The 26,086-nt window shown below is 36.9% G+C and overlaps 1 protein-coding gene across 1 annotated transcript; it reads right to left on the reverse strand.

Moving 5' to 3' along the window:
* Nucleotides 1–351: 351 nt before the first annotated feature.
* LOC145994766 (uncharacterized) lies at nucleotides 352–23,005 on the reverse strand. The gene is made up of 3 exons (XM_083131013.1): nucleotides 22,634–23,005; nucleotides 13,261–13,341; nucleotides 352–3,739 (listed from the first exon to the last, which is right to left on the reverse strand). Exon 3 carries the CDS (start codon nucleotides 3,707–3,709, stop codon nucleotides 440–442), a length of 3,270 nt encoding a protein of 1,089 aa, XP_082987139.1. The 5' UTR covers nucleotides 3,710–3,739; nucleotides 13,261–13,341; nucleotides 22,634–23,005; the 3' UTR covers nucleotides 352–439.
* Nucleotides 23,006–26,086: the final 3,081 nt, after the last annotated feature.

Consider the following 26,086-nt stretch of genomic DNA (forward strand, 5'->3'; position numbering starts at 1 on the left):
TATCTTGGACACATTTCTCAGAAATAGTACGGATTTACAGTAAGTTTATTTTCCTTAACTGTTACTAATATCCAAGAATTACGCGGCAATTTTCTAACCAATATCAATCTCTAAGTTCTTTACACTACTTTTCAAGATTTCATTAATTGTACAAACGCTATCACAGGTTTTATCACAGGTTTAGGTATTTTTTGTTCTTGAATTCTAGCTTTTAAAATATATAATGAAATCCCATTCTTTTATATATATATATATATATATATATATATATATATATATATATATATATATATATATATATATATATATATATATATATAAAAATATATATATAAATATATATATATATATTTTTCGAGATGTTGAAGTTGTTTCCAGTTTGCAAGCTTCTTTGCACACTTTCTTAGAAGAGAAGAATGAACCAACTATTTCTACTGAACTACTTATGAATTTCAATTATTCTTGCAACATCTATGTTCTTTCCTTTGGCCATATCTAATGCTCTTTTATTATCTTGATTTGTGATATCAACATCGGCATCAGCTTTAAGTAAGATTTCAACAACTTGCAAATGGCCATTTTCTGCAGCTAAGTGAAGTGGCGTATTGCCTATCGTTGTTTTAGAGTTAATGTTAGAAGAAGGTAACAATAGTTGAACTACATCTGCGTGACCTTGTTGTGCTGCCAAGTGCAATGGAGTAAAGTGCCCATTATCCAGAGCTTGAGGATTTGCACTTTTGTTCAGGAGATTTTTCACAATCTGTAAATGACTTTCCTTTGCTGCAAAGTGTAGAGGTGTGAACTTGAATTTAGTCACAGCATCAACAATAATCCTATCAGTTTCCAACAGGGCATCGACAATCTCCATGTGACCATTCTCGGCAGCTAAGTGTAACGGTGTATATCTATAATTTGTTACAGCATTAATATCAACCTTGTTAGTAGCCAGCAATTCTCTGACGATTCCTAAATAACCATATTTTGCAGATATATGCAGAGGCCTACTGTTAATTCTGTCACGAGTATCTACATTGGCTTTATTTCTTATTAGCAGTTTCACAGTTTCTTCTTTGCCTCCTTGAGCTGCATAATACAAAGGCGTTTTCTTATAATCACCCCTGAGGTTGATTACCTTATTGAGAACTTTTGAGCCTTCCTTCTGGTTTATCTGGGTTAATATGGTTTCGACAGTTTTAGAGTCGCAGCTTCCACAAATCCGTGGAAAGTATTTCCACTTCTTAGCATCAACATCATCAACAATGAACTTTGCGACTAATTCATAATGCTTGCATGCACTTTTCCAAACTGTCACAATGTGTGATTCCTGATCTTCTGTACTATTCATCTTTTCTATTTGCTCGTTCAGAATTCCAAGAACTTTTTCCAAAACCTTTTCTTCCTCCTTCTGTTCCTCTAACAAAACCCTTATAACTTGTTGCATCAATCCATGAATACTTATGGTACCGCCTTTGTTATTTCTTACCAACAAATATTCCTCTAATAATAATATAACAGATCCCAGTTGACTTTCATCGTCATCTACTAAATTTAGAAGCATTTGTTTAGGTATTCGATCCGATGACAAGTAGGCCATTATATCCAATATTTCCACAGCTTTCGATCCAACTTCCTCATTTAATTTGATTTTGTCTCTGGTAATGAGAAAAGTTGTAAAAGTCGTTTGATCATAATCACTGTTACGTATTTCGTACTCCAGTAGGTCCTTAGTTTTCCTATCATATTGACTTATGTATTCAGCAACTGTGAACTGTTTTTGGTCGTTTGCTTTCTTCACAGCCTTGTCTCTCTGCCTTATGTATGCAGCAGCCTGTTGCAAAGTAAGTGGAAAATTGTGCAATTTCCGTGCTAATTTTGATATGCTTTCACACTGAGAGGTATCCTGTTCTTGCACAGAAAGGAATACTTTCAGAAATTGTCTCGCTTCATCTTCTGCTAAGTTTTCTAACTTATGAACAGTTATCCCATCCTGATCCCATTCTCGTTGAGAGGTAATTAAGATATGATGCTTCTTGACATCTGGAAGTAGGTTACATGGCAAAATGTTTTTCACCTCTTTGTAATTTTCTACGTTGTCGAAAATGAAGAGGGTCTTAGAGTCTGGAAATTGTCTATAGATATCTTTTACTATTGACCCTATGCTTCTATCTTCTCCGTCTTCATCTTTAACCTTGATTTTTGTTTCCTTGGCTAATCTATGGAAAGACCATTTCCCCTTATCCTCATTAGTAAAATCAATCCACAAAACATTCTCATAACATCTCTTGTATTGATCACTCGCGTACTTTGCAACTAACTCACTTTTACCAACGCCTGGTAGACCGCTGATAACAAGTATTCCTCGTCCAATATCTGCAGTAATATTGTCTAATTGTTCCTGTCTTCCAGTAAAAGAAGGACTACTCTTTCTGACCTCAAACCATATCGATTCCTCTTTTGCTTCTTCCTTTCTTTGCCCTTCTTTTAAGATATTGTCAATGCTGTCCAGTTTCTTATCCATTTGCCTTATTTCGTCCTTAATTTCAGAAAAACCCTGCCTATTTTCCGCCTCCAATTTAGAAAACCCCTCTTCAATTTTATTGCTGTTATCTTGAATATAGTTTAGGAGTTCGTTGAAATTGCTCTTTATGAATCCTTCCAATTTATTGAAAGCCTTCCCAGCATCCTCAATTATTTGCATCATTTCTTCTGGGAAGTCTGTTGGTAACTTTTGTTTTCTGCTATCTGACTGATCATTCACAGCAGCTAGTAAAACTGCTCTCAACTCAGTTTTTTCTTCTACGCTTTCCTTCAACGTGTATACGTATTTTCTTTTAGGGGATTCTTCACAGTAATCAGTTTCTAATGAAATTTCTTCAGTCTCGAACATGAACCTTCGACGATAGCCATATTGACCAGTGTTGCTGCCTCTACGTTTCCTCTTCTTGTAGTACTTTTGTTCATTTTCATCATTGTTTACTGTGACCAGTCCTACTTTGTCGAAACATCCTGCAGTATTCAATGGATTTGCATTTTCGTCTAGCAGTGAATGCCCGGCCTTTATGTGAAATAAACAATTAGATGTGTGTCTGTATGTTTTGGACTTCCCGGAGAGAACACCCTTGACGTTTAAATGAGCTGAAAATTCACCTTCGTTGTTTTCTCTTAGGTAACTTATCACTCTATTTACAGCGTCGTGCGCCAACTTGAAAATAGCCCGCTCCCAGCTTTTGTCAGCAGTCACACGAACAAACTGGCTCTCAAAAGCTGTAAAAATTTCTACACCAGATTCTACTAGCACTTCTCTCACTTTGCTCTGATCATTTTTAAACTTATGCAAAAAATTTGTTAGTTTCTTTAGTTTATTTCGGTTAAATTTATTGCCCACAATAGACGCCACATTTGGAATAACGGAAAGCAAAACTCTAAAAGGTAGAACTGATTCACCTGCAACATACTTCCCTGTCTTAGATACTTTATTAATTACATCTGCAACTTTACCAGGTTTGCTGGTTTGGTTTTGTAATCTATCTAAATATTCTGAGAAAAAACTTTCAAATATGCATACATAATTTATTACGAACTCCTTTAGTCTTTCTTTTACGAAACGTATTCCCTCACGATAAGTGTGTTCTCCACTCTTTCTTCCATCATCATTCAGCATCACCTTACTTTCTTCTAGCTGCTGACGCAATGCATCACCTTCTGCCATCTTAGAAAATGACGTTATTTCTGGTAGACACTAAAATGATAAGGACAAATTGTTATTTAGTAAATCTTGGGCGAATAAAACCTTTAAACTATAATTGATAACACTTTAAAATGTGAAAGAAAAATATTAAGGAAACAGACGTGCATATGCAAATTCACAGAAATGTTATTAAGTGTTGCAAAGAGAAATTGACTTCAATTCATTTGTTTGTTTGAGCAGGTGTTTAAAGTCCACTTTATGCACAGTAAGGCTAATCGGGACTGGGCCTACAGTTTAAAGTGGGATCCGAACCACTATGTGCCTCCCCCGGGTATCGAACCCGAGACCTCTTGATTTTAGAATATAAATGAAGCGTTGACACGAGGAAGATTCAACGAGAGGTCAAAATTCGTTAAAATCAATTTCTATATGGAAACACGGAGCCACAAAGAATCTGTACTTTTCTTATTTAGCTCCGCTTTTCTTCAAGTTTTGATAAATTGTGGCAACCCGGATGAATGCTGATGAAATATAATTGATGACACTACAATTTCTTTAAAAACATCAAATTCAACAGCTTCTTATACCTGTTGCATCTGTGATATTTTATATTTAGGAAAAAATGAGTTAAAACTATATTCTATGTATGATAGAAGATTGGTTTCGTCAGTAAACTGTGAATCATTCGAGAATAATTTAGATCGTTGCAGCGTGGAAAGATGTTACGTAGCGGGCGCTAAATGTAGTTAGTGCTATAGAAGAAAAGGCGCCGGAAGGAAGCGATAATCAAAACATAGCAAGTAATTTCCATAAGGAGCTCTTTCCTCGGACGATCTCGAGTTAAAATTCCTGATAAGGGCAGTGCTCGAAGAAAGGGGAATGCGAGGGGATGGTATCCCCAAGCTAACAAAATTTTCGCAAAGTTTCCTCCCAACTGTCTCTTTGTCACCATACTAAAATGAATACGAGCAACCCCCCCCCCCTCCCCAAGCTAACCCCAAGGCTCTACCAAACATACCTCCAGCTAACATTTTACACTTCAAACCCTGCACAAGAGATTCTTGTCAACCGAGGAACCACATCTTAAAGATATAAAACCTCAAACATATTTTAATAGTGAAAGTGGACATGTTAAAAAAAAAAGTGTGGGTGTACTATAAGTTGTATTTAACCTACTTCACAAACTGTTGTATTGTAGCTCGAACAGCCATGATGGAGGCCAGTTCTTATAAACATACGGAATTCAAGCGGGCAGGCGGGAGATTTGAACATTATGATGGTACATTGTGCAGTATTCGGTTGTTCAAACAGAAGCACATGTTATTTCACGATATTTCCTTGCACACGACAAATAAAATTGGCCGCAAACTCTGTATAAATTCTGACGTCACCTGAAACCTACCTATATCTCGTCGAATAAGGAAAGATTTCGGTCCTGTAGAGCGACCATGTATTTCAGTAAGCTTTTGACAACCAACGGTGAAGCCAAGTTATAGGATCAGACTTCTTTTTACATAAAGCTTAGTATATCAAGAATTATTTGTTATTGAACGCACAAGTCTAGAATAGCGAACCTCGAGGAGGGATACACTGATTAACATTGGTGTGCAAATTAATAATGAAGGAGCCATTGATAATATCTGCAGGAGGGCTAAAGTTTTTTTTTTTTTTTTTCAGTTATATGCAGTGGCTCTCTATGCCACTCTATGTTGTAGTCGCTGACAGGGCCGGATACTTTACTATGTAAACTGTTTAACGTAAAATTGATAGTATTAACTTGAAATCTTCGGTGAACAATAAACACAACGACGTTATAGTTAAGTCACAGCGAAAAGAATAATAGTAACTGTATAATAAGTAACGCTGTGTCTAGGCGTCCGAAACTGGGCTACAAATTTCATTCCAAGATTTATTTTCAGGTTAATTTAGCAAACGAAAACTGTTCAGCTTTCGGAAAATTCTCGTCTGTTTTCACCTGGGCCTATTTCAGGAATGGACCTAATGCTGTAGCATCAATAGCACCCACCTTAATCCGTCAGTGGTCGCTGAAACATGTTATTTCAAATAGCGGTGCGATTTGGACACCCTATGGTGAGATTAAGAGACTTGGTGCAAAATCGCACCATTTGCAAGGGTTTGCAATTTATTATTTTTTGTACTTCCAGTTAGAATGGGTAAAATATCCATTTATGGGCTGGAACGTTAAAACTTACATGTCACTAGTTTTCCAGTTACGCCCGATTATTTGAAAACAGGTGAGGTTTGGGCAGATCTCTCCTACATGGGTCAGTCCACGTCAAATTACAGACCATATTTCACAATCCCTTAAAATTTTGACCAAATTATTTGCATTTGTTCCTTCAGGTCGCTTGACCGTGCATGCAAATTTTATGTGAGGAAAACGCACCACTTTCTGAAATAAAGTATTTTGAAAATTTTGGCTTTTAAAATAACGAGTCACGATTTTCGTGTATTTTCTCAGCTTATATATGAGATTCATAGTCGGCATAGCAGTCATAATTTAGGTCCTACAGACGTGCAGTAGTACCAAGACCTAAACTTCAAAATTTGAAAACGTTACAATCATTTCTTTCTTTATTTTGAACATACTATTAATCGATTTGTATATACGTGTATTCGCATAGTTCGTGGAAGGTAAGTTTTATTTTAAGATAAAGTTATGCATTTTGCCCGAGCATTGCCATCTTTTCCATAGAAGCATTGAGTTTAACCCACAGCGATTCTTCACTTTCAGTCAGTATTGGACCTGCGACGTTAAACTTTTATGGGTGTTGTTCAAAGATTCATCGACACACATTCAGTGTAGCATGAACTGTTTTTATTTGTAATTTTAAATACATTTAGTTTGGCAACTGAGCAGAGTTGGTTAACCAAAAAGTTGACCAGATATTGAAAAACTGCCCATAAAAGGTCAAACTATCAGTTGGAGTTCCCCTCCATTCTTAATCAGCACAGGATGTTTCAATGTGAAAGTAAGCTTAATTACCTGGGGCATGTCGAGTATGAGCGATGCTCGTTGAGCAGACAGATCATTTACATGACGGTGTGTGCTCATTGTTCAAAATATCAGTGCCTTTGAGTAATCTGTGTTCAATATGGCTTCTCAAAACAATGATCGGGTGCTTTATTTTTCTCACACTTGCACAACTTTCCATAACTGCGGTGTATATTTGGAATAAACAACACTTTCATTTTAATGCAATCACAAAAAGTGGAAAATTATATTACCTTCAGTTATTTGAAGTTCCTCTGTAATGACGCTATATCGCAAGCCGTTAACAACAAATACTTCTTCATTAGCCGCCATCCTCACACAATTCTCCTCTTGTTACTCTTTGCCTCACGAGATCGAAACACAAAAACGATATATTCTGTCACTTAAGCCTGTACCGAACAAGGTTCAAATTCGCTCAGCGAGCAAGAGAGCAGCGTTCGGCGACCAGAATGAGCGATCACGTTGCTCGCTGAGCGCTCAGATACTCGACGCGTCCCTGACCGTAAGTTAGACAATGCTGGGTTAAGAATCAATTATTACACATTTGCGTTTTCTTAAACAGACCTATTTCACAAAACGCAAAATGATATTACGGAGTATAAACATTTATGCTTTCTTAGAGAGCAAAGGAGAAAACAAGAAAATATAAATAACTCCCATTAGGTGATGTAAGTACGAAATATACAGTATATGTGAAAATGTTACACATATCTTTTGACTACAAACTTTATACCCGCCTTGTGCATCTTTCATACTCCAGGCGATCGTAAGATGGTTTCATTGACCATTCCTTCTTTGTAGGCAACTGTATCTCTACCTGACGATGATATAAAAAAGAAACATTTTTTATTACACAGTTTAGAATCGCGTGAAAATAAAATGTGTGTTGTAAAAGTAGCATTGTCATACAGTAAAAAGTACGTGACGAGGCATTGGCCAAATATCCATTGGTGTCGTGATTCTTTTCATACTTCGTATCGTATTGTTCACGTAAAATTATTAGTGTTGATGTATTTAAGTTAACAGGACCAGAAACAGGAATATATTATTAATCACACCAGGGTTCGTGCGCTTTTGGTGCATCCATTGACGCGGTTAAACGTACAATTTTCGTTTCTCTAAAATGATTGTTTCGGACATTCTCAATTGATGCATGCATTTAAGTGTTTCACACGGAACAGCAGTTGATACAAGTTCCCTTCTATTTTGAAGCAATAAAAGTCCATGATTAGCCGTTTATGCGCTTTAAAGTGTTGCTGGGGTAAATATATTTGCTTCAATTGACACATTTTGTGTTCTGTGGATACCTTGTCAGTGGCGTACAGAGGACTTTCGTAGGATTGGGGGCAAGGTTGATTGATTGAAATCATGTTGATTTAAAGCGCGATTTCAATCAACATTTAAATCAGGTGATTTTTTTTAAATGGCTGATTCAAATAACTAAATAAATAATTTATAGAATAATGTTTATAAGGATTTATTTGTTATTTTATTTACTTTTACTTGCTACTAATCACATCAGGGATGTGACGACCTCATCGCCCAGTGACTTGTTCACTGCAGTTAGTCAACCAACAGAGTGAAATGGTCAACATTTTGCTCTGTTGGGATTTACAGAGCTGTCTGTATGAGCGTCCCACAATCGGCAGAAGTGGGGTATGGTTGGTGGACTACAATGTGATCCTCCCAGCTAGATCTGAGGGATCCGCTGACCAACGACAGGTGCGGTCCTCCATTCATATTGGGGGTTAGGCGTAGAGCTGTAAAAAGACATGTCAAGAAACAGCAATATGAGGCCATGGATGTTCCCAAGGTAAAATATTCCGGAGGTAAAATAGTCCCCCATTCGGATCTCCGGGTGGGGGCTACTTTGGGAGGTCCCTGGACTAAGGATAAGTTCTACATTAGGAATAAGGATATTAAATTAGGCACCTGGTATGTTCTGAGCCTTTACCGGCCTGGGGCATTTCAGTGTACAGTTAATGAGATAGTGAAGTATAAATTAGATGTAGTATCTGTCCAGGAAGTTAGGTGGCCAGGAGAAGGGAATTGTAAAACTAAAAATTATACTTTTTTCTATGGTGGTACTGAAAATCATAATTTTGGAACAGGCTTTTTCATAAATAATAGAATTATCTCGGCTCTTAAGACAGTAGAATTTATTAATGATAGGATATCATATGCAGTTTTACAGGGTAGGTGGTGTAAAATTATTTTAATAAACATACATGCTCCAACGGAAGATAAAGATGATAATACTAAAGATGATTTTTATGCAGAGTTAGAACAGGTCCTTGATAAATTTTCTCAGTATGATATGAAAATTCTGTTAGGTGACTGTAATGCACAGATTGGCAAAGAAGAGACATTTAAACCCACGATTGGTAAAGAAAGTCTTCATGAATTAAGTAATGATAATGGTATAAGAATGATTACTTTTGCAACCTCAAAGAATTTAATTGTGAAAAGTACCACTTTTAAACATAAAGATATCCATAAATATACCTGGTCTTCTCCAGATGGTAAAACTCATAATCAGATAGATCATATTCTCATTGATAAGAGAAGGCATACTAGTATAATTGACGTTCGTACACATAGAGGTGCTGACTGTGCCAGTGACCATTATTTAGTAATTGATAAATTAAGAGAAAGAATCGTAGTGATAAATCATAAGCAACAAAATCTAAAAGTTCTAAAATTTAATACAGGAAAATTTGCTGATGAAAGAATTAAGAAAGATTACCAAATTAAACTGTCAAATAGATCTGATGTTTTGCAGGATTTAAATGATGATGAAAATATAAATGAAACAGATGTAAATAAGAATTGGGAGCACATACGTAATGCAATAGAATCAGCAGCTAAAGAAAGTATAGGATATCATAAACCAAGCAAAAGTAAGCCATGGTTTGATAATGAATGTCATAATCTAATAGAAATAAGGAATCAGGCTAGACTTAGGTGGTTAAATAACTCTGATGATACAAATCTAAGCAATAATAATAGAATTAAGCGAGAAGTTAACCGCACATTTAGAAGTAAAAAAAGAGATTACTTGAAAAGCAAAATTAACGAAATTGAAACAAACAGCAAAAACAAAAATATCAGAGATTTATATAAAGGTGTAAATGAATTTAGAAAAGGGTGGCAACCTAAAGTAAACTTGATAAAAAATAAAGACGGTGATTTTCTAGCTGACCCAAGCGATATTCTAAATAGATGGAAGAACTACTTTAATGACCTTTTAAATGTTCATGTAGGAGATAAATCAGAAGTAAATGAAGTGCACACTGCAGAACCTTTAGTTCCAGAACCTAACTTGACTGAAGTTAAAGATGCTATTAAAAGGTTAAAGAATAACAAAGCACCTGGCATTGATTTAATACCAGCTGAGTTAATTAAATATGGTGGAAATTCGTTAATATGTCAAATTCATAAATTAATTTGTTTAATATGGAATAAAGAAGAAATCCCTCAACAGTGGAAAGAATCCATAATTGTTCCTGTGTTTAAAAAAGGTGATAAAATGAACTGCAATAATTACCGTGGAATTTCTCTACTCTCAACAACATATAAAATATTATCTAACATTATTTTAACAAGACTAACCCCATATGCTAATGAAATTATAGGTGATTATCAATGTGGATTTAAACGTAACAGATCAACTACAGATCAAAATTTTCACATCAGACAGACACTTGAAAAAAAGTGGGAATATAATCAAAATGTTCATCAGCTATTCATTGATTTCAAAAAAGCATATGATTCGGTCAAAAGAGATAAATTATATAATATATTAGTCGAGTTGGGAATACCTAAGAAGCTTGTTAGTATGATAAAAGTATGCACCAGTCAAACAGAAAGTAAAATTCGTGTGGGTATTAATGTGTCTGACAAATTTACAATTCATGATGGGTTAAAACAAGGCGATGCATTATCTCCATTGCTCTTTAATTTTGCCTTAGAATATGCTGTTAGGAAGGTAAAAGAACTAACGAAGGACTAAAATTAAATGGTATGACTCAGTTGTTAGCATATGCAGATGATGTAGACTTACTGGGGGATGATGTGAATACAATTAAGAATAATGCTAAAATATTTTTCAAAACTGCTAAAGAGATAGGTTTGGAAGTTAACAAAGAGAAAACTAAATATATGCTTACAGGCCGAAACCAAGTGTTAGGTAATAATCAAAATCTAATTATTGATAACAACTCGTTTGAACCAGTTTCCAAATTCAAATACTTAAGAGTAATATTAACAAATGAAAATCATATCAAAGAAAAAATAAAAAGTAGGCTTAATTCAGGAAATTCATGTTACTTCTCTCTTCATAAACTTTTGTCTTCTCGTTTAATATCTAAGAAACTAAAAGTTAAAATATACAAAACAGTAATTTTGCCTGTATTATTATATGGGTGTGAAACTTCGTCCCTTACATTGAAAGAGAAACAGAAATTGAGAGTATTTGAAAATAAGATCCTTAGGAAAATATTTGGACCTAAAAGGGATGAGGAGACAGGTGAGTGGAGAAGGTTACATAATTTAGAACTACATAATTTGTATTCATGTCCAGATATTATTAGAATAATTAAATCAAGAAGACTTAGGTGGGCAGGTCATGTGGCACGAATGGGAGAAGAAAGAGGAGTTCACACGATTCTTGTTGGAAAACCTGATGGTAAGAGACCTATAGGAAGGCCAAGACGAAGATGGAGGGACAACGTTGAGATGGACCTAAAGGAAATCGGTAGGGATGGAAAAGAGTATATAGATCTTGCTCAAGATAGGGACAGATGGAGGGCCTGTGTTGCTGCAGCCATGAACCTTCGGGTTTAAGAAGGCTAGAGAGTTAGTTAGTTAGTTAGTGAAAATAAAACACAGAATCATTGGTAAAATCGAAGTAAATATAACGAAAATAACAACAAATTGCTTTATGGAAAAGAAAGTTAAATAGGCTCTATAAATAAAGTGAAGAAAGTGAAAATTCCTATCTTGCACTACATAGGTTACGGTAAATATCGATAAATATAAGTTTAAAAAATATTTTTGAGTGTCTGGTCAGCAACCAATTTTATAAGCAATAGAGTAGAGCGTCGATTATCCGAACGTCGGTCAACCGAACGACCGCTTAACCGAACTGTGTACTCGCTCACTTTCAGATATCTGTAATGAAAAAAGTACGTGACTTAGCTGCTCGTAAGCGTGTAGGCTTGCTTAGACAGACCAAAATAAAGGATTTTTTTAAACGTTAATTTTGTGTACTGTGTGTATTGTTCATGCAAAATGCGTATGTAATATGTACATATTTTTGTTTAATAAACTGTACCACATACTATATATTCCTACTAAAGTTGCCTTTGTACGTTACTTTGTAATACATACTTAAAGAGATGCCTGTTTTTATGAATAAATTTACTGTACAGTACTTCTTTTTGGCAAATAAACATGTACAGTTCGATTATCCGAACAAACCAGTATTCCGAACACCCATGTCCCCCAATTACTTCGGATAATCGACGCTCTACTGTATTTTTCGTATGGCCTGAGAACACACACGCAACTGAACCCTTCCATTTACCTTGCACGTGAGCAGCACGGATATTTCATAGAAGAATGATCATTACAAAGCATAGCTTTCCTTTCTCCTATCGCTCCTCCTTCCAGTATTTAAATCGGTACAGATTTGTGAAACTGCTGCACGTGTTCGCTCACCGTGGGCTACCCATCCGGAACTGGACCCTCGAAGCAGACGACAAACGAGCTCTCCCTAAGGAGTGACGTAGTAACATGGTGGCGGCGTGTTTTCAGCGCAACGCTAGCCTCGCAACTTTGGAAGTCTCGTTTCTGCCTTAAACTGGACGCAGAGAAACGCGAGAACTTGCAGGGGTCATTTTTCCAGTTTGTAGTTTTTAAAATTGTTGTAAAAAAAATTGAGTGAAAATGTCCATTAAGGTGCGTATTTTGAATGTAATTGTAACCATAATCGCGATTTGACGAGAGTGTCGCCGTCAGGCGCACAAAGGGGAAATAAAGTTTGTCGTGGCCATAGGGGCGTTTGCCTCTCTCTCCCCCGGACCTCCCTTAACGATGTCTCTGTCGGTAACGTAACCTAACAAGCAAATTTGAAAAGACGTCCGAAATGCATACAAAAATTGAATTAATAAAACTGAAGTTATCTTTAATCTAAACAAGTCTGTATTGGGATTTTTAAAAAATATGCTCATCCTACAACTTTCATGTGACCAATAAATGACAGGCTCGGGTGTAAAACATGGTAAGTGACATTTTGTTCATTTCTGAGTTTATTAAGATAAAGGGTTAGAAGCTATACTGTAGATAAATTGTTTTCGTGTTGTGTTTACCAATTTCAGAAGGCATCACTGAGTCCAATGCAAATTGTATGACATGGTAATTTCACTCGAAAATTTAAGGATGACACATTTTACTTTGTGTCTAAAACACTACCAAAATGTCATTTACCATGTTTTACATCCGAGCTCTTCAAATGTGTTAAATACTAAAGCGAAAAAAATATGCTTTCACTTACATTTTCAGCTTCCCTCGATTTCTTCCTAATGCTCCTGGTTATGGATTTTCGTCTGACTTAAAGCTTTCTCTATGGCCTCATCTGGAAGAAACAAAATTATTCGTTTACTACTTTGACTGATAAAGGTGTTTCATGCAGATTCCCGTTATTTCGCAAATCAAGGAAGAGAACTGTAAACTGCTTGTGTTCTAGTCATTAAATTTTAAATTTTTAAAAGTTTTGAGCAGAACATTTAATAATAAATTCATTTTTTTCCTATACACATTTTCATACCGTGTAAATGTCATTACGTCAGGCAACTTTTCTTAATTACATTCTTCTGTCTGACGCATCGTTTAGACGGTACCAACCCTCGAAAAACGGAATTTTATTCTGAATCTATATGCAATGCAACAACGTAGCGCAAGTTCACAATTGCCAGTGGTGGATTGACATTGTTGATTGATTAATTTATTTTACTTCGCTTTTCTACCACTTTCGCTAGTCGCAAAAGATGAGGATGAATGGTGAAAAGATGAAATAGATGAATGGGAAATGACAAACATATATGACTAACTCAACACGCGCCCTACGGAGGATTAGACTGGCCGTGAGTCTAGTTTTGGCCGTTTTGACAGTGTTCATTATGGTTTTTTTTTTTTTTTAAAAAAAAATCATCATAAATGACATGGATATCTAAGTTTCCCCTCGCTTTTCTATTGCGCTGTAGAAAGGTAAGCTCTTCACATTTTATGTTCATGCTCTATTCACATAAAGTTGCGTTTTATTTATGAAACAGCTATTTTCAATTGTTTGATCCATAAAAGAAATCAGTTGGCATACATGGAAAATATATGCTTTATGTGAAATAAAATTTGGTATCTAACATTTACTGATCATTATAATAAATTGTAAATCAGGTTCGAGCTCGTATGCAAAGTAAAAATTTATTTACTGACGTACGCATGCGAGCCTTGCTTATCACACGTAGACAAAGGACACACAAACTCCTCCAACTTTCTCCGCCTCGGTCTCATGTTCAAGTTCACTGCACGTTATCATCAAAGTGACTTATCATTCTACTCTCTTGATTTTACTTTCATGTTTATTACCGATAAGAAATGCCTTTCGCAAGCAATATACTCATGCATTATTGTTGCTAGCAGGAAAACTATTGATGCTGGCAACCATCCTTTACAGATAAAAAAGATAGGGAGAACTGTAAAACCTTCCATAGACAAGCATAAGGTCAAATCAGTGGCGGCGATTGGGTTCCAAAACTAGGAGGGCAAGGTGCCAAAACTGGGGGTTATTTCTAAAACTTTCTCCAAATTCACATTACCATTGTTTTATTATACTTTAATTAAATGATAATCACAATTAATTAATAATACTTATAATTAGGGCCCGGGACTTTATGTTATAACTATATTTTTCATTTGGCATCGGATGGAATACTGGGGTGAGATCTTTACGTATCTGATGAAAATCAGCCGAAATAGACGAACTTGATGAGGCATGTTTTGATATATTCTACCAATTTCGCGTTTTCACAACATATTTCTTCAATTTTCTCGTAATAAGGCATATTTCTGTACAACTTCGTAATTATCTTGCATATGATCGGTAATTTTATAATTTATTCTTTGTACCTTTAGCGCAACGGATAGTTTATATTATCGATAGCAGGGTGAGGCACTTGCTGACGAAGAAATTTAGTGTAACTTGTTCTGACAACAATTTTTTAGGCTGTTTTTCAGATTTTATATACACTATCTACCAAAAAGTAATTGGGCACGTGTACAAAATGGTTGTCTCGTGGTGCGAACTCTGTTAGAACCTCGTGGAGCCACCTCTTGCTGCTAACAGCAGCCACTCTGTCAGGCATGCTCTCGACTAGTTTGCGGAGGACGTCCATTGGAATGTGTCGCCATTCCTCTTGCAAGATCTCACTCAGTTGGAGAGATTCTATGAGATTGAGATGACGACTCTGTGCAAGCCAGACCAATCGGTGAACATTGTTGTCGGCATACCACTGCATAGTAGCCTCCGAAACATGCCATCTAACATTGTCATCCTGGAAGTAACAGCGGTCCATTTCGTAAAAACGCCACAAGGTTGGGAGCATTTCATTGTCTAGTATTGTACAGTATGCCTGTGAGTTCATTGTGCCACGAACAACCACCAGTGGTCCCACTAAATGATACTAAATGATTCAAATTAGATACTAAATTAACCACCATCATAGGTGCACAATTACTTTTTGGTAGATAGTGTAGTTATAAAATCTGCTTTTAAAAGTTGTGTTTGTGTATTGATTGCCTAGATTTACCAGAGCTGTAGCGAGCTGCCAATTATGCTTTAGTTTCCACAAAAGTGTAAATCTGACGTAATAGTAAATGAAACTTGGGATAATGAACCTCTCAATATTTCCAGTATTTTCCCTCTACATTCTTCGGTTAATGGGATTCTGACTTCAATTAATACTCCACCCCTGCCCTAGTCGATCTTCCCTTGAAGATACTGACTTCCCATATAATGAGAAATTTGAAAGTACAGTTTTGAATATATTTGGCTATAATGGAAATATTTCTGCATTTTACTGCCATATTTTTAATTTTTTATGACATTTTTTTCCCATTTTATGACATAATTACATACATATTTTACAGTTTTATATGACATAAAGTCCCGGGCCCTACTTATAATTAATGAATTAACTGAATTACTACTACTAATAATACTAATACCATTACCAGGGACGTCGGAACTTATTTCAGAGTGGGGGAGGCAAGTTCTAAAATACACCAACATTTTTTCTAAATACATATATGCCTATATATTAATTAATTGATTATATAACTAATTAATATAAATTATATTAATAATTATATATTTTATTTTTTATATATTCATGTATTCAGATTAAATTAGAGATGCTGCTCCCATCGTCCTCTCCGCTCTATTAATTTAATTGCACAAACAAGCAGCGATAACCAGTCAATCGATACTCTTGACGTATTTAATTGCATTTATTCATACTGTTAGCTAAACTGTGATAGTATGTATACATTGAGGCAATATCAGCTTCATTAAGGTCACATCACGATCTAGAAAAGGTGCTCCTTAAATAAAAGTTCTTAATTGTTCAAGACTTTTTTTAAAATCATATCATTTAAATAGCTAGAACAAATTTAGAAGAACGTAATGACTGAGAATAGAAACCAACCTTTTGAGAAGCCCTTGCATCGCGGGTTTGCGGGGTCCTTATAAAATATACTGTTCTGATTTCAACACGTTTATCGGAAGTGAGCTCCCTACCAAGACTAACACCGAGAAAACTTTCTTAGAATCTCCATACCATTGCTTAAAGCTGAAGCACACGTAGGAACAACATATACTCCCACAGAGGATTATACTGGCTGTGGGTCCAGGCACCAGAGCCCTGATGGTAAACTTACAGTAGACTGTAGAACCACAGGCAAAAGAGCCTGCGCAGACCCTAGAGTCCTGTGCATCGTACTCCCGCGTGGAGAGGAGGGGCAGAGTGAAGCATGCATTTACAACTGTTCAGTAAAACTGGAAAACTTTTCTCAGATACAGAGCACAACTAAGAAAGTCCTCTATTCAACTGAGGCTAGAAGATCACGTGCTTGGGATGGTTCACTTGGACAGGTCTGCTTAACCGACAACACACATTGACAATAGTTTTCTTTTTAATGTCTGGTACATAATGCAATGTATTTGTTTTTAGTATTTCACCTCTGCATATATTATTTTAAAAAAACATCAACTTTACTTACTGTACCAAAACAGTTTTTTGTTTTTTTAAATAAAATTTAGTGGATGGTATTTTCAGAATCGGCAAAAAAATTAAGGAATTTTGGGGGGTCCGGACCCTGGACTCACAGCCTGGATACGCCCTTGCGAGGGATTAGGGTTGAGTGTCCCCTCACCACTGATGTTTCGGGTGATCACACATGCATACTATGCATAAATATTCAGACGTATCCACTGACTTCCATACTTTTTATGAGCAGAGCCAGTAACTATTTGAGCGATTGATTCCAGGATATAGCACCATACTTACGCCAAATATATTGCATTATGTACTAATTAATTTTTATTATGAACATAGACGAACCAAATGTGAAACGCGGGCAGTAGTTTGGGTAGCCGTGAACTAATTAATTAAAACAAGGTAAGGCACATTTTATCTCATAACCATTTCATGTTGTAACACTAGTATATGTGCAACGGGGAACAAAAAATCTCGAGGTCGCAGATTCAAACCTAGTAACCAGCCATCCTATCACATTTTCAAGAGTTCTCATTCCTGTAAGGTTAGTGCGATGTTGCACCTTTAATTAATAGACAGGAACATTTCTCTCCCGTTTTATTGTCGGTTTTTCAACAGTGAAAACTTCAGTAGTAAATAACCTGGTAGTCTGCGAAGGAAAAATTTGCATATTATATGTAGGAATATGGACTACGTAAAATTGGAATCTCCACCCTCAAAATAGTCTCTCTCGTCTCCTATCACCTCCTCACTCGTATTGGGGAGTTACTCCTTTCCAATCATCGTTGCGTTTAATCTAACTTTATAAATAAGTGACGTTAGGGATAACTTTTCAAAACTGTCATGAATTTTCAAGAATGTCACTTTCTACTATTGTTAATTATAATCAACTTTACGTGATTATATATATTTTTGAAAGTTTGGTCAGCAACCAATTTCACAAGCAATATTTTTCGCATAACCTGAGAACACGCACGCAGCAGAACCCTTTCATTTATCTTGCACGAAGCAGCAGGGATATTTCATGGAAGAATGATCATTACAAAACATAGCTTTCCTTTCCACTATCGCTCCTTCTTCCATTATTTAAATCTGTACAGATTTGTAAATCTGCTGCACATGTTCGCTCACCGTGGGCTACCCGCAGTAAAATGGACGGTCGAAGCAGACGACAAACGAGCTCTCTCTAAGGAGTGACGTATTAACATGGCGGGGCGTGTTTTCAGCGCAACGCTAGCCTCGAAACATTGGAAGTCTCGTTTTTGCCTTTAACTGGACGCAGAGAAGCGCGAGAACTTGCAGGGGTCATTTTTCCAGGGTGTAGTTTTTGTTGTAAAGAAAAAAATTCAGTGCAAATGTCCATTCACGTTTGCACTTGCTTTGAAAAGACGAAACTGGCACTTCAAAATATGTTTACGGATCTGTCAGTTCTCCCGGTTCCGACGTTCCTGACCATTCCTACTATTAAGTAGTAGAGATCTACATAAATATAGTATTTATGAAAACAATTGAATTTCATATCTGCAACGTATCTACGAGTTTCTGGAATATTAATGTGTAGATTTACAAGCAGATCACTCTTAGGCAGGTTTCAGGGCCGGCACTCTATATCGAACGATGGAGAGGTAAGTTGGAAGATATCTCTGACGACGTTCTACACGAGATCACATAGAAAAGAACAGTTTATTGACCAGTGTAAAATCCGTCTCTTCTATGGTAAAACGTGGTAAAATAATCTCCAAGCGTAGGAACTTGGCCATACGGTTTGCAACACGCGTAAATACGAGTTCCTGCGAATGCATTGTCCGTGAGTCACGACTACATAAAAGGTGATCTTACGCCATAGCCAGCAGCGTCGACTTGTCGAAATTATTGGGGGGCTCTGATCACTGAAATAAATGAATGAATGACTCACTCCCTACCTTTTTTAAAATAAAAATTACGTCTTCATATAGCAGTTTTAAAGCAGCTATTAGTATATTCCTCATGCAAAAGAAATGTAACATAAAAACATTTAGAAAATGTTTCAAAGTCTTTTTATGTCTTGTGTGTCTGGTCATTTGTTTTTTAGATAACAATTGAAGACTAAAATTGGTAACGCTGTAAGTGCCAAAATAATTCAAACACAGTTTTCCACAGTAAACTGTGAAATGTGTCATACTTTATAATGTGGTAAACGTGAAAAGTGGCTGGTAGCCCTCTAAGTAATTCAAAGGGCGTGTAAAGAGGTCACTAGTGTGAACGTTCTTACGGGCTGATGTGCGGAACGATGCGATTTCCCAACACTTTCGCTTTTGGCACTTACAACGTTTACCACTTTTAGTCCTCAATTAACATTTTTATTGAAAAGTATGTATTTACATTAAGAGGCCAGCCTAACAGTTTTATGCCGGCCTCGGTAGCCGAGCGTGTTGGGTGGTCGACTCAACTCGCTTTGATCCAGAGGTCTCGGGTATCGTACATATCAATATTGCCTGAAAGTTGTATTTACGACCTCAAATTGTTCAGAATTCACTAAACAACATACTGATATAATTGTCATATCAACTCGTTATTTTGAAACTCTTTTTAGTTAAAATGTTAACAATACTCATAATTATATACTTAGTATATAGTAATAAGTCATGCGTTTTGCTGTCTCCGGTCATAGCCCTTCCAAAGTTGATGGTCTAGAACATTTCAAATGTGTATTTAAAGTTAAGTTCATGTGGTACAATTCAGAGTAAACTTTACAAGAGAAGCAAAATAATACATTAGATACAAAAATTATTTGGTGGCTCTGCCATCACATCGTTAACATGGGGGGGGGGGGGGGGGGCTCGAGGCTCCCCAAGCCCCATGGAGTTGGCGGCTATGGTCATAGCCTATGTCATAGAGATGTTCCACCTCACCGCGAGGAAGACCCGACAGACGGTGTTTATGAACTGTTGATCAGTTTCGTTTCCGGAATTCTTTAGTTAGGAAATTTCTCGCGTCCATCGCCAGACCGATATTGAGAATAGGACGCGGATAACGAATTATATTATATAGTATAATATATAGTCTGCCATAATCGCAAGCGTGCATATGAGATGACTGGACGAGCCAAGCAGCGAGGCCTCCCCGAGTAATATGGTCGCCTTGTAATCAAGAGGTCCCTAGTTCGATGCCCGGTGGAAGTACATGGTGGTTCGAATCCCACTTTAAACTGTAGGTCCAGTCGAGTCACGATTAGCCTATCTGTGCATAAGTGGACTTAAAACAAAAAAAACAATAAAATTATATACAGTCAAGTAGCAAAATAGGTATGGATCTGCGTGTATATCGTCTGACAACATTGTGGTTTAGCATACATAGTAACATGCCCAGCGAAATATGTTAAAAGTTGTAAAACACATTAAACAAACTCAACAAAGCGCGAAATAATAATAATAACGAAATACTAATTTCAAACCTAGAGCCTTGTTTTATTCATGATTCTATCTACTTCCTCTCGATCTATTGATCGATCGATTGATTTGGTGTTTTAAGTCTACTTTATGCACAGTAAGGCTAATCGGGACTGCACCTACAGTTTCAAGTGGGATCCGAACCACTATGTGCCTCCACCGGGTATCGAACCCGGGACCCCTTGTTTACAAGGTGACGAGGCTACAACTGCGCCATCGGGGAGGCCCTCTCGATCTAGTCTCGCCTTCCGCGGTCGGAATTTTTTATAATTATGGTTTCATTAATATTCTTACTGATGCCTTCAAAATCTGTTCGACGTAACTAGGTGAGGGGCAAAAGATAAACATTAAGAAGATATTTGTTACCTGTATAACATTAATATCTAAATGCTATTACATGTTTTACTTATATATTTATATACTTTGCGGTAGCTGACGAAAGAAGCCGGACTCCATGGAGGAGTGGTTAACACTCCGCGCTACGACGCCAAGAGTCCCGGGTTCGAGGCATGGGTGATCTTTCTGAGTATCACTTCACCAATTTCATCACTCTTCCTCGTGGCAGAAAAGCGAAGTAAAAATGAACCAAATCAATCAAAGCTGATGAAAGGAGATGGGAAACTGAGAAGAAATAACAGGTCGGGCGAATGTCTGTATTTCATGGATTGCTGGGTTCAGTGTCCTTGGAGGTTGGGTGGGCTCTTTGCCTCAGCGCCTGGAGTAACATTGACTTCCCCGACCCCTTTGCAGTTTCGGCTCTGTTACTAACCAGTCCAATTAGAAATGAAATTTTAAAATCTAATATATTATTACAGTGCTACGTTTTAACCCAGGCTGTTACCAGCTCTAAAGAAGAGAAAGCGATGCATGCAACAATCACACATACAGTTGTTATTATTGGTTCTTCGTTCTTAGAACTATCCTTCCGGAAAATTTTGGTGGAAGGAATTTAAGGACAAGATCGTTGGCGGGGGAGAAATCGGCCCGCCTCCAGGATTTCGCACTCAATTGCACTCATAAATGAGACAGGTGTGGGAGGATGCTTTGCGTAAATTTATCCCCCTACTCGAACAATGAATATAGCATCTTGTTCTGGTCCCGGGTTCGAATCCCAGCCTGAGGATAGGTGTTTTTTGTAAGTGTTCCTTCATTAATTTCATCAGATCATCACTCATCCTCACCACATATCTTTAAATAGATATGTTCCAGTAACTCCCGGGGTACCACATATCTATGTATATAAAGATATGTTGTCATGTTCGTAGTTTTTACGTCATAATGTCGCTATTTTTCGCTGGAATTGCGATTTTCTTCTTTTATATTATATTGTTAACACATATACTGCACCATAAAGGCTCTTGCATGTCTTGTTTTTCCATAAAAAGGGGGGATGGCGTCTTCCTTTGAAACTGAGTCAGTGGCGCATAGACATGTCTTTTGGGGTTACAAGTCGGGCCCTATTGCTCGTATGATAATAGTGCAATTATTTTCTTGTTCCAGACATGCCAGCGATCATTTCCATGTATATTTTGATAATGTCCTGTACTTTGTTGTCCAGTGGCGGAGGGACATTTTTTCTGAGATTTTGGAATTTTCCGGTTCCTCCCCTCCCCCCCCCCCCCCGCATCCATACATACACTCAATGTTCATAAATTGTATGTAGTCCGAATCTATGGTTCATTCCGCGTATAATGATATATCACTCGTCTGTCTAGGGCAATTAGCCTTCGATCTACAGTCATCTAAATGAAAGTCTGCATTTTGCTGAAAAATGGCCCGGTACCGGGGGGCTTACATGGCAAAATGGCCTCGGTAATCAAAAGGTTAAGGACAAGATCCCTTCATTAATTTCATCAGATCATCACACATCCTCATCGTCGCGATTAGGCAAAAGTGGCAGAAAAGCAAAGCTAAGACAAAGACCGAATCAAATTACATCTTGACTTTCGTATTTTGTTTGGGTAGCAGTTGAATTATTTTCGTAATTGCTGTTCACGTTCATTTTATTTTGCATATTTTTTAATAGTTGACGGCATATTTTGCTGTTTTTTAGAACTTATAAATTTTCTGTTTCGATGTAAGAAAGAATGTGCACTACAGTGGATTGCGCTAAGAACCAAAAGGAATAAATAATTATAATAATCATGATGATAATAATAAAACTTACCTTATCTATTCAAGAATTGCAAATATATAATATCCATTCCTAGTCTGAGTACTTTCCTCAGTGGATTTTGTATCTATGGCGTATTTCACTCATGTGTTTGCCGAGTTCGTTTAACTTTTTCTTTCATGTTCTCTTGTATCTTCGACGATAAATTAATCACCATGAGATAACTATAAGAGTTTGTATTTAAATTTGTCACATGTTCACTTGCGGTTATCCTATTCGACACTAAACAAAAGCAACACACAAATATACGCAGGTCTTTTGTCAAAAACACAAGCTTTTACGCATCCATTTTCGTTCCCATAGCTATCTCTACAGGAAATAACTTTGTGCGATGTGAAGGACGCAACAGGCCTGAGCCAACTGAAGGCATGGGCTGAACTGCAGTTGAGGAGGAGACAGTAACGTAATCATCCCAGCTGAGACCACGTTGTGCCATTTGGTTCCATCATAGTTGCCAACTCCTTCCGCTAAATTTCCATATTGCTTTGACTATACAGTCCTTGTTACATTTAAATTCTAATTTAACTTTGCACGAAGACTAATTTGGCAATGGAGGGCTTATATTTTAACCAGGGGCGTACCCAATACTTTTTGGGCGGGGCCCAACCTTTGATACTTTCATAAAGCGTGTTGCAAAATTGTTAGAGAAAAATAATAAAAATAATAATAATAATAATAATATAACAATAACAACCTGCAATCGCAATGTTCCTGTCACTATGTATATCAGACCCGTTACTAGAGGAGAGTCATGCCCCCCTCGAACTACGGTGAACCTATGAAAACCTATGACAATAACGTTGACAATTCTTTTGATTTTGCAAGAATTTCGATTTTGTCATTGTATAAATGAGGTTCAAGAAGTCTCCAGTCTGCAAAACTTAGTAATTTTAGTTTTATAACCACTGATGCAAGGCTGGTCCAGATTTAATCCGGACAGTCATTTTTTTTGTCCGGTCCCAATTTCTTTCTAACTGCATGCGCATCATCTAATTTATAAATACGGGAAGGGGGTAAGAGTACGCACTTAATTTTTATTTGTTAATACCACTTTTATTTTTTTATAAAAAAATACAAAAACGTTAGAGAAATATGTTCGTTAGCCCTTTCTTTAAATGGTTGTAATTGATGCGTCGTAAAAACAATAGAAATGTGGAGAAAGAACATTTGCCTACTGTACTTTTGGACTCCATGGAGGACAAGAGTAGTGCTGAAGTAGTCTAAAAGTACGCACGTAGGACCTAGCAAGGATCACAAGTAAAGGGTCCAGTCCCCCTCATAACCGGAACAAGCCTCGCGTCACCACTCGCACAACCTCTGCACTATACCAACCAGTCTTCATAAAATGATTATCCACATTCTGTACAACACGTACGTACAGCAGGGCCCTCAATACTGATCACCTTATATGTAGATGTGGAGGTAGAGGGACCATAGGTTTTTTTGTCTGAAATTTATGCAGGTAAGTGTGTGTTTAGTATATTTTTTCAAAGTAAAACATTAAATAGTTTTGAGTTTGTGGGAGGATAAAGGACGATATGGTAGGTACGCCATGGTGTCGCTTAGAATCCCTTAGGAGCTGTTATGTTGACTAGCATAAGGGAGGGCATGAGTACGCACTGTATAGAAGGCCAAGAGTTCGCACGTATTCTTGGCCTCCTTTCTCCTTCAGCAATGTTATTTAGTCGTGTCTGTCTTTATCTTGTTATTTATTGGATTCGTCTATACGTTCCCATGTTATTTATCTTCCTCATTCAACACTTATTCAATAATAGTATTATTGGTTAGGTTTGAATTGATATTTTAAGTCCATTTTGTGCACAGTAAGGATAATCGGCACTGGACCTACAGTTTAAAGTGGAATCCGAACCACTATGTGCCTCCACCGGGTATCGAACACGGGACCCCTTGATTACAAGGCGACGACGCCACCACTGCGCCATCGGGGAGGCCAATACTATTATTGAATAGTAGAATATAATAATAATATTCAATGATCTTTACCAGTGTTTTTCTGTTCTCTATTTCAGATTTAACGAAATAGGTAGATACAAACAAACGCGTACAGAAAACTAGCATTTAAAACCAAAAGGAGTACAAAGGTGGTACAAAGGAGAGGATAAAATATAGGGAAAGCAAGAGGTCCGTAGCAGCAGACCAGAAGATAAATTAAACCACACTCAGGAAACGACTGAAAGCTGTAAGAACAACCGAACTTCGGTTGTAGGCTGTATTGTCAAGCTATTCAGTGCATCTTATTTACGAGATGCCATCCTGGAAAAGGTAGAAAAAGAGCTTTCCTCGACGGACGTTTGTCCTTCCAACCCACGTATTTTCATGATGATCCTGCACCCATGAACAACATCTACCGTGGATGAGGTGAACCAGTTCAAGAACAATGATATATGCACCAACAATAATCAACGAGAAAAAACTCAGATCTCGGTTGTCTGCATTAACCCAATGTCAAGACGAGAAAAAGACGTGACAAGGAACAAGCGAGTAAGAAGACCGGAATAATGTCTGGAACACCTACATAAGTAAAACGTTGGTAATAGCATTAGTATATTTAGAATCTCAAATTTGCAATTTAATCTGCAAATGTGAACAATACCACACGCACCATTTGAATGAAGATGAGTTGGGCTACACAACCGACTGTCCTTTTATTAGCCATATTTCTTGAATGCAAAGACGTACATATATGCCCGTCGTTCCCCACCATGGTATGTTTCTACTGTACTTACACGTACGATCATTCTCGTACAAATTTCTGACGTTGTCAGTGCTTTAGTTTTGTTCCTGTTTTGATATCACGTGAGAGTTGAACAAAATTATCAAAATAATAATAATTAATAATAATAGAAATAGGCGCCCAATAACTTTTCCATTATATACTGTAATCCTAGATACAAGTAGTGAGATAAGGGGACAAGCACACAATGAATAAGCTGCAATAAACTACTCAAGATAAGAATGCTATATTTAGCTACATACGTGCGTCGCTCAAAACACGCAACCAGTCTAATCATGGCTAGGACGTGGATGTGTCAACTTATTTGTCCTTTCATCTACGTATTATGGGCCTTAAATGGTTAAAAAATAGAACATCCAAGACTAGTCAGTGGAACCACTAGTATTTTAGTTTGTAATGTATTGAATTTAAAAAACGGATGGTGTACCATGGGCGTCGTCAGGAATTAAAATTTTAAGAGTAGAATTAATAGCATTAAAAATAATTACTGAATAATAATAACTAGAGCCCGGAAGTTTGGCAAAAAGCCTCTTTTTATCTACTGGATATATTGATAAAATTTTTCCGGATATACGTTTTTTATGTTGTTTCGAATGTTTTAGAAGCCTTTTCATTTTGCCTATTTTGCCTATTTGGGACCCCACTGCCTATTTTTAATAATAATGCCTTTTTTGCCTTTTTCAATTAAATTG

Source organism: Lepisma saccharinum, chromosome 11, assembly GCF_977018435.1.
Source record: "Lepisma saccharinum chromosome 11, izLepSacc3.1, whole genome shotgun sequence".
In the NCBI taxonomy this organism is placed as follows: domain Eukaryota; kingdom Metazoa; phylum Arthropoda; class Insecta; order Zygentoma; family Lepismatidae; genus Lepisma; species Lepisma saccharinum.

Excerpts from the sequence above, each read along its gene's own strand:
- LOC145994766 (XM_083131013.1), bottom strand. The coding sequence starts at position 3,709 with ATGGCAGAAGGTGATGCATTGCGTCAGCAGCTAGAAGAAAGTAAGGTG.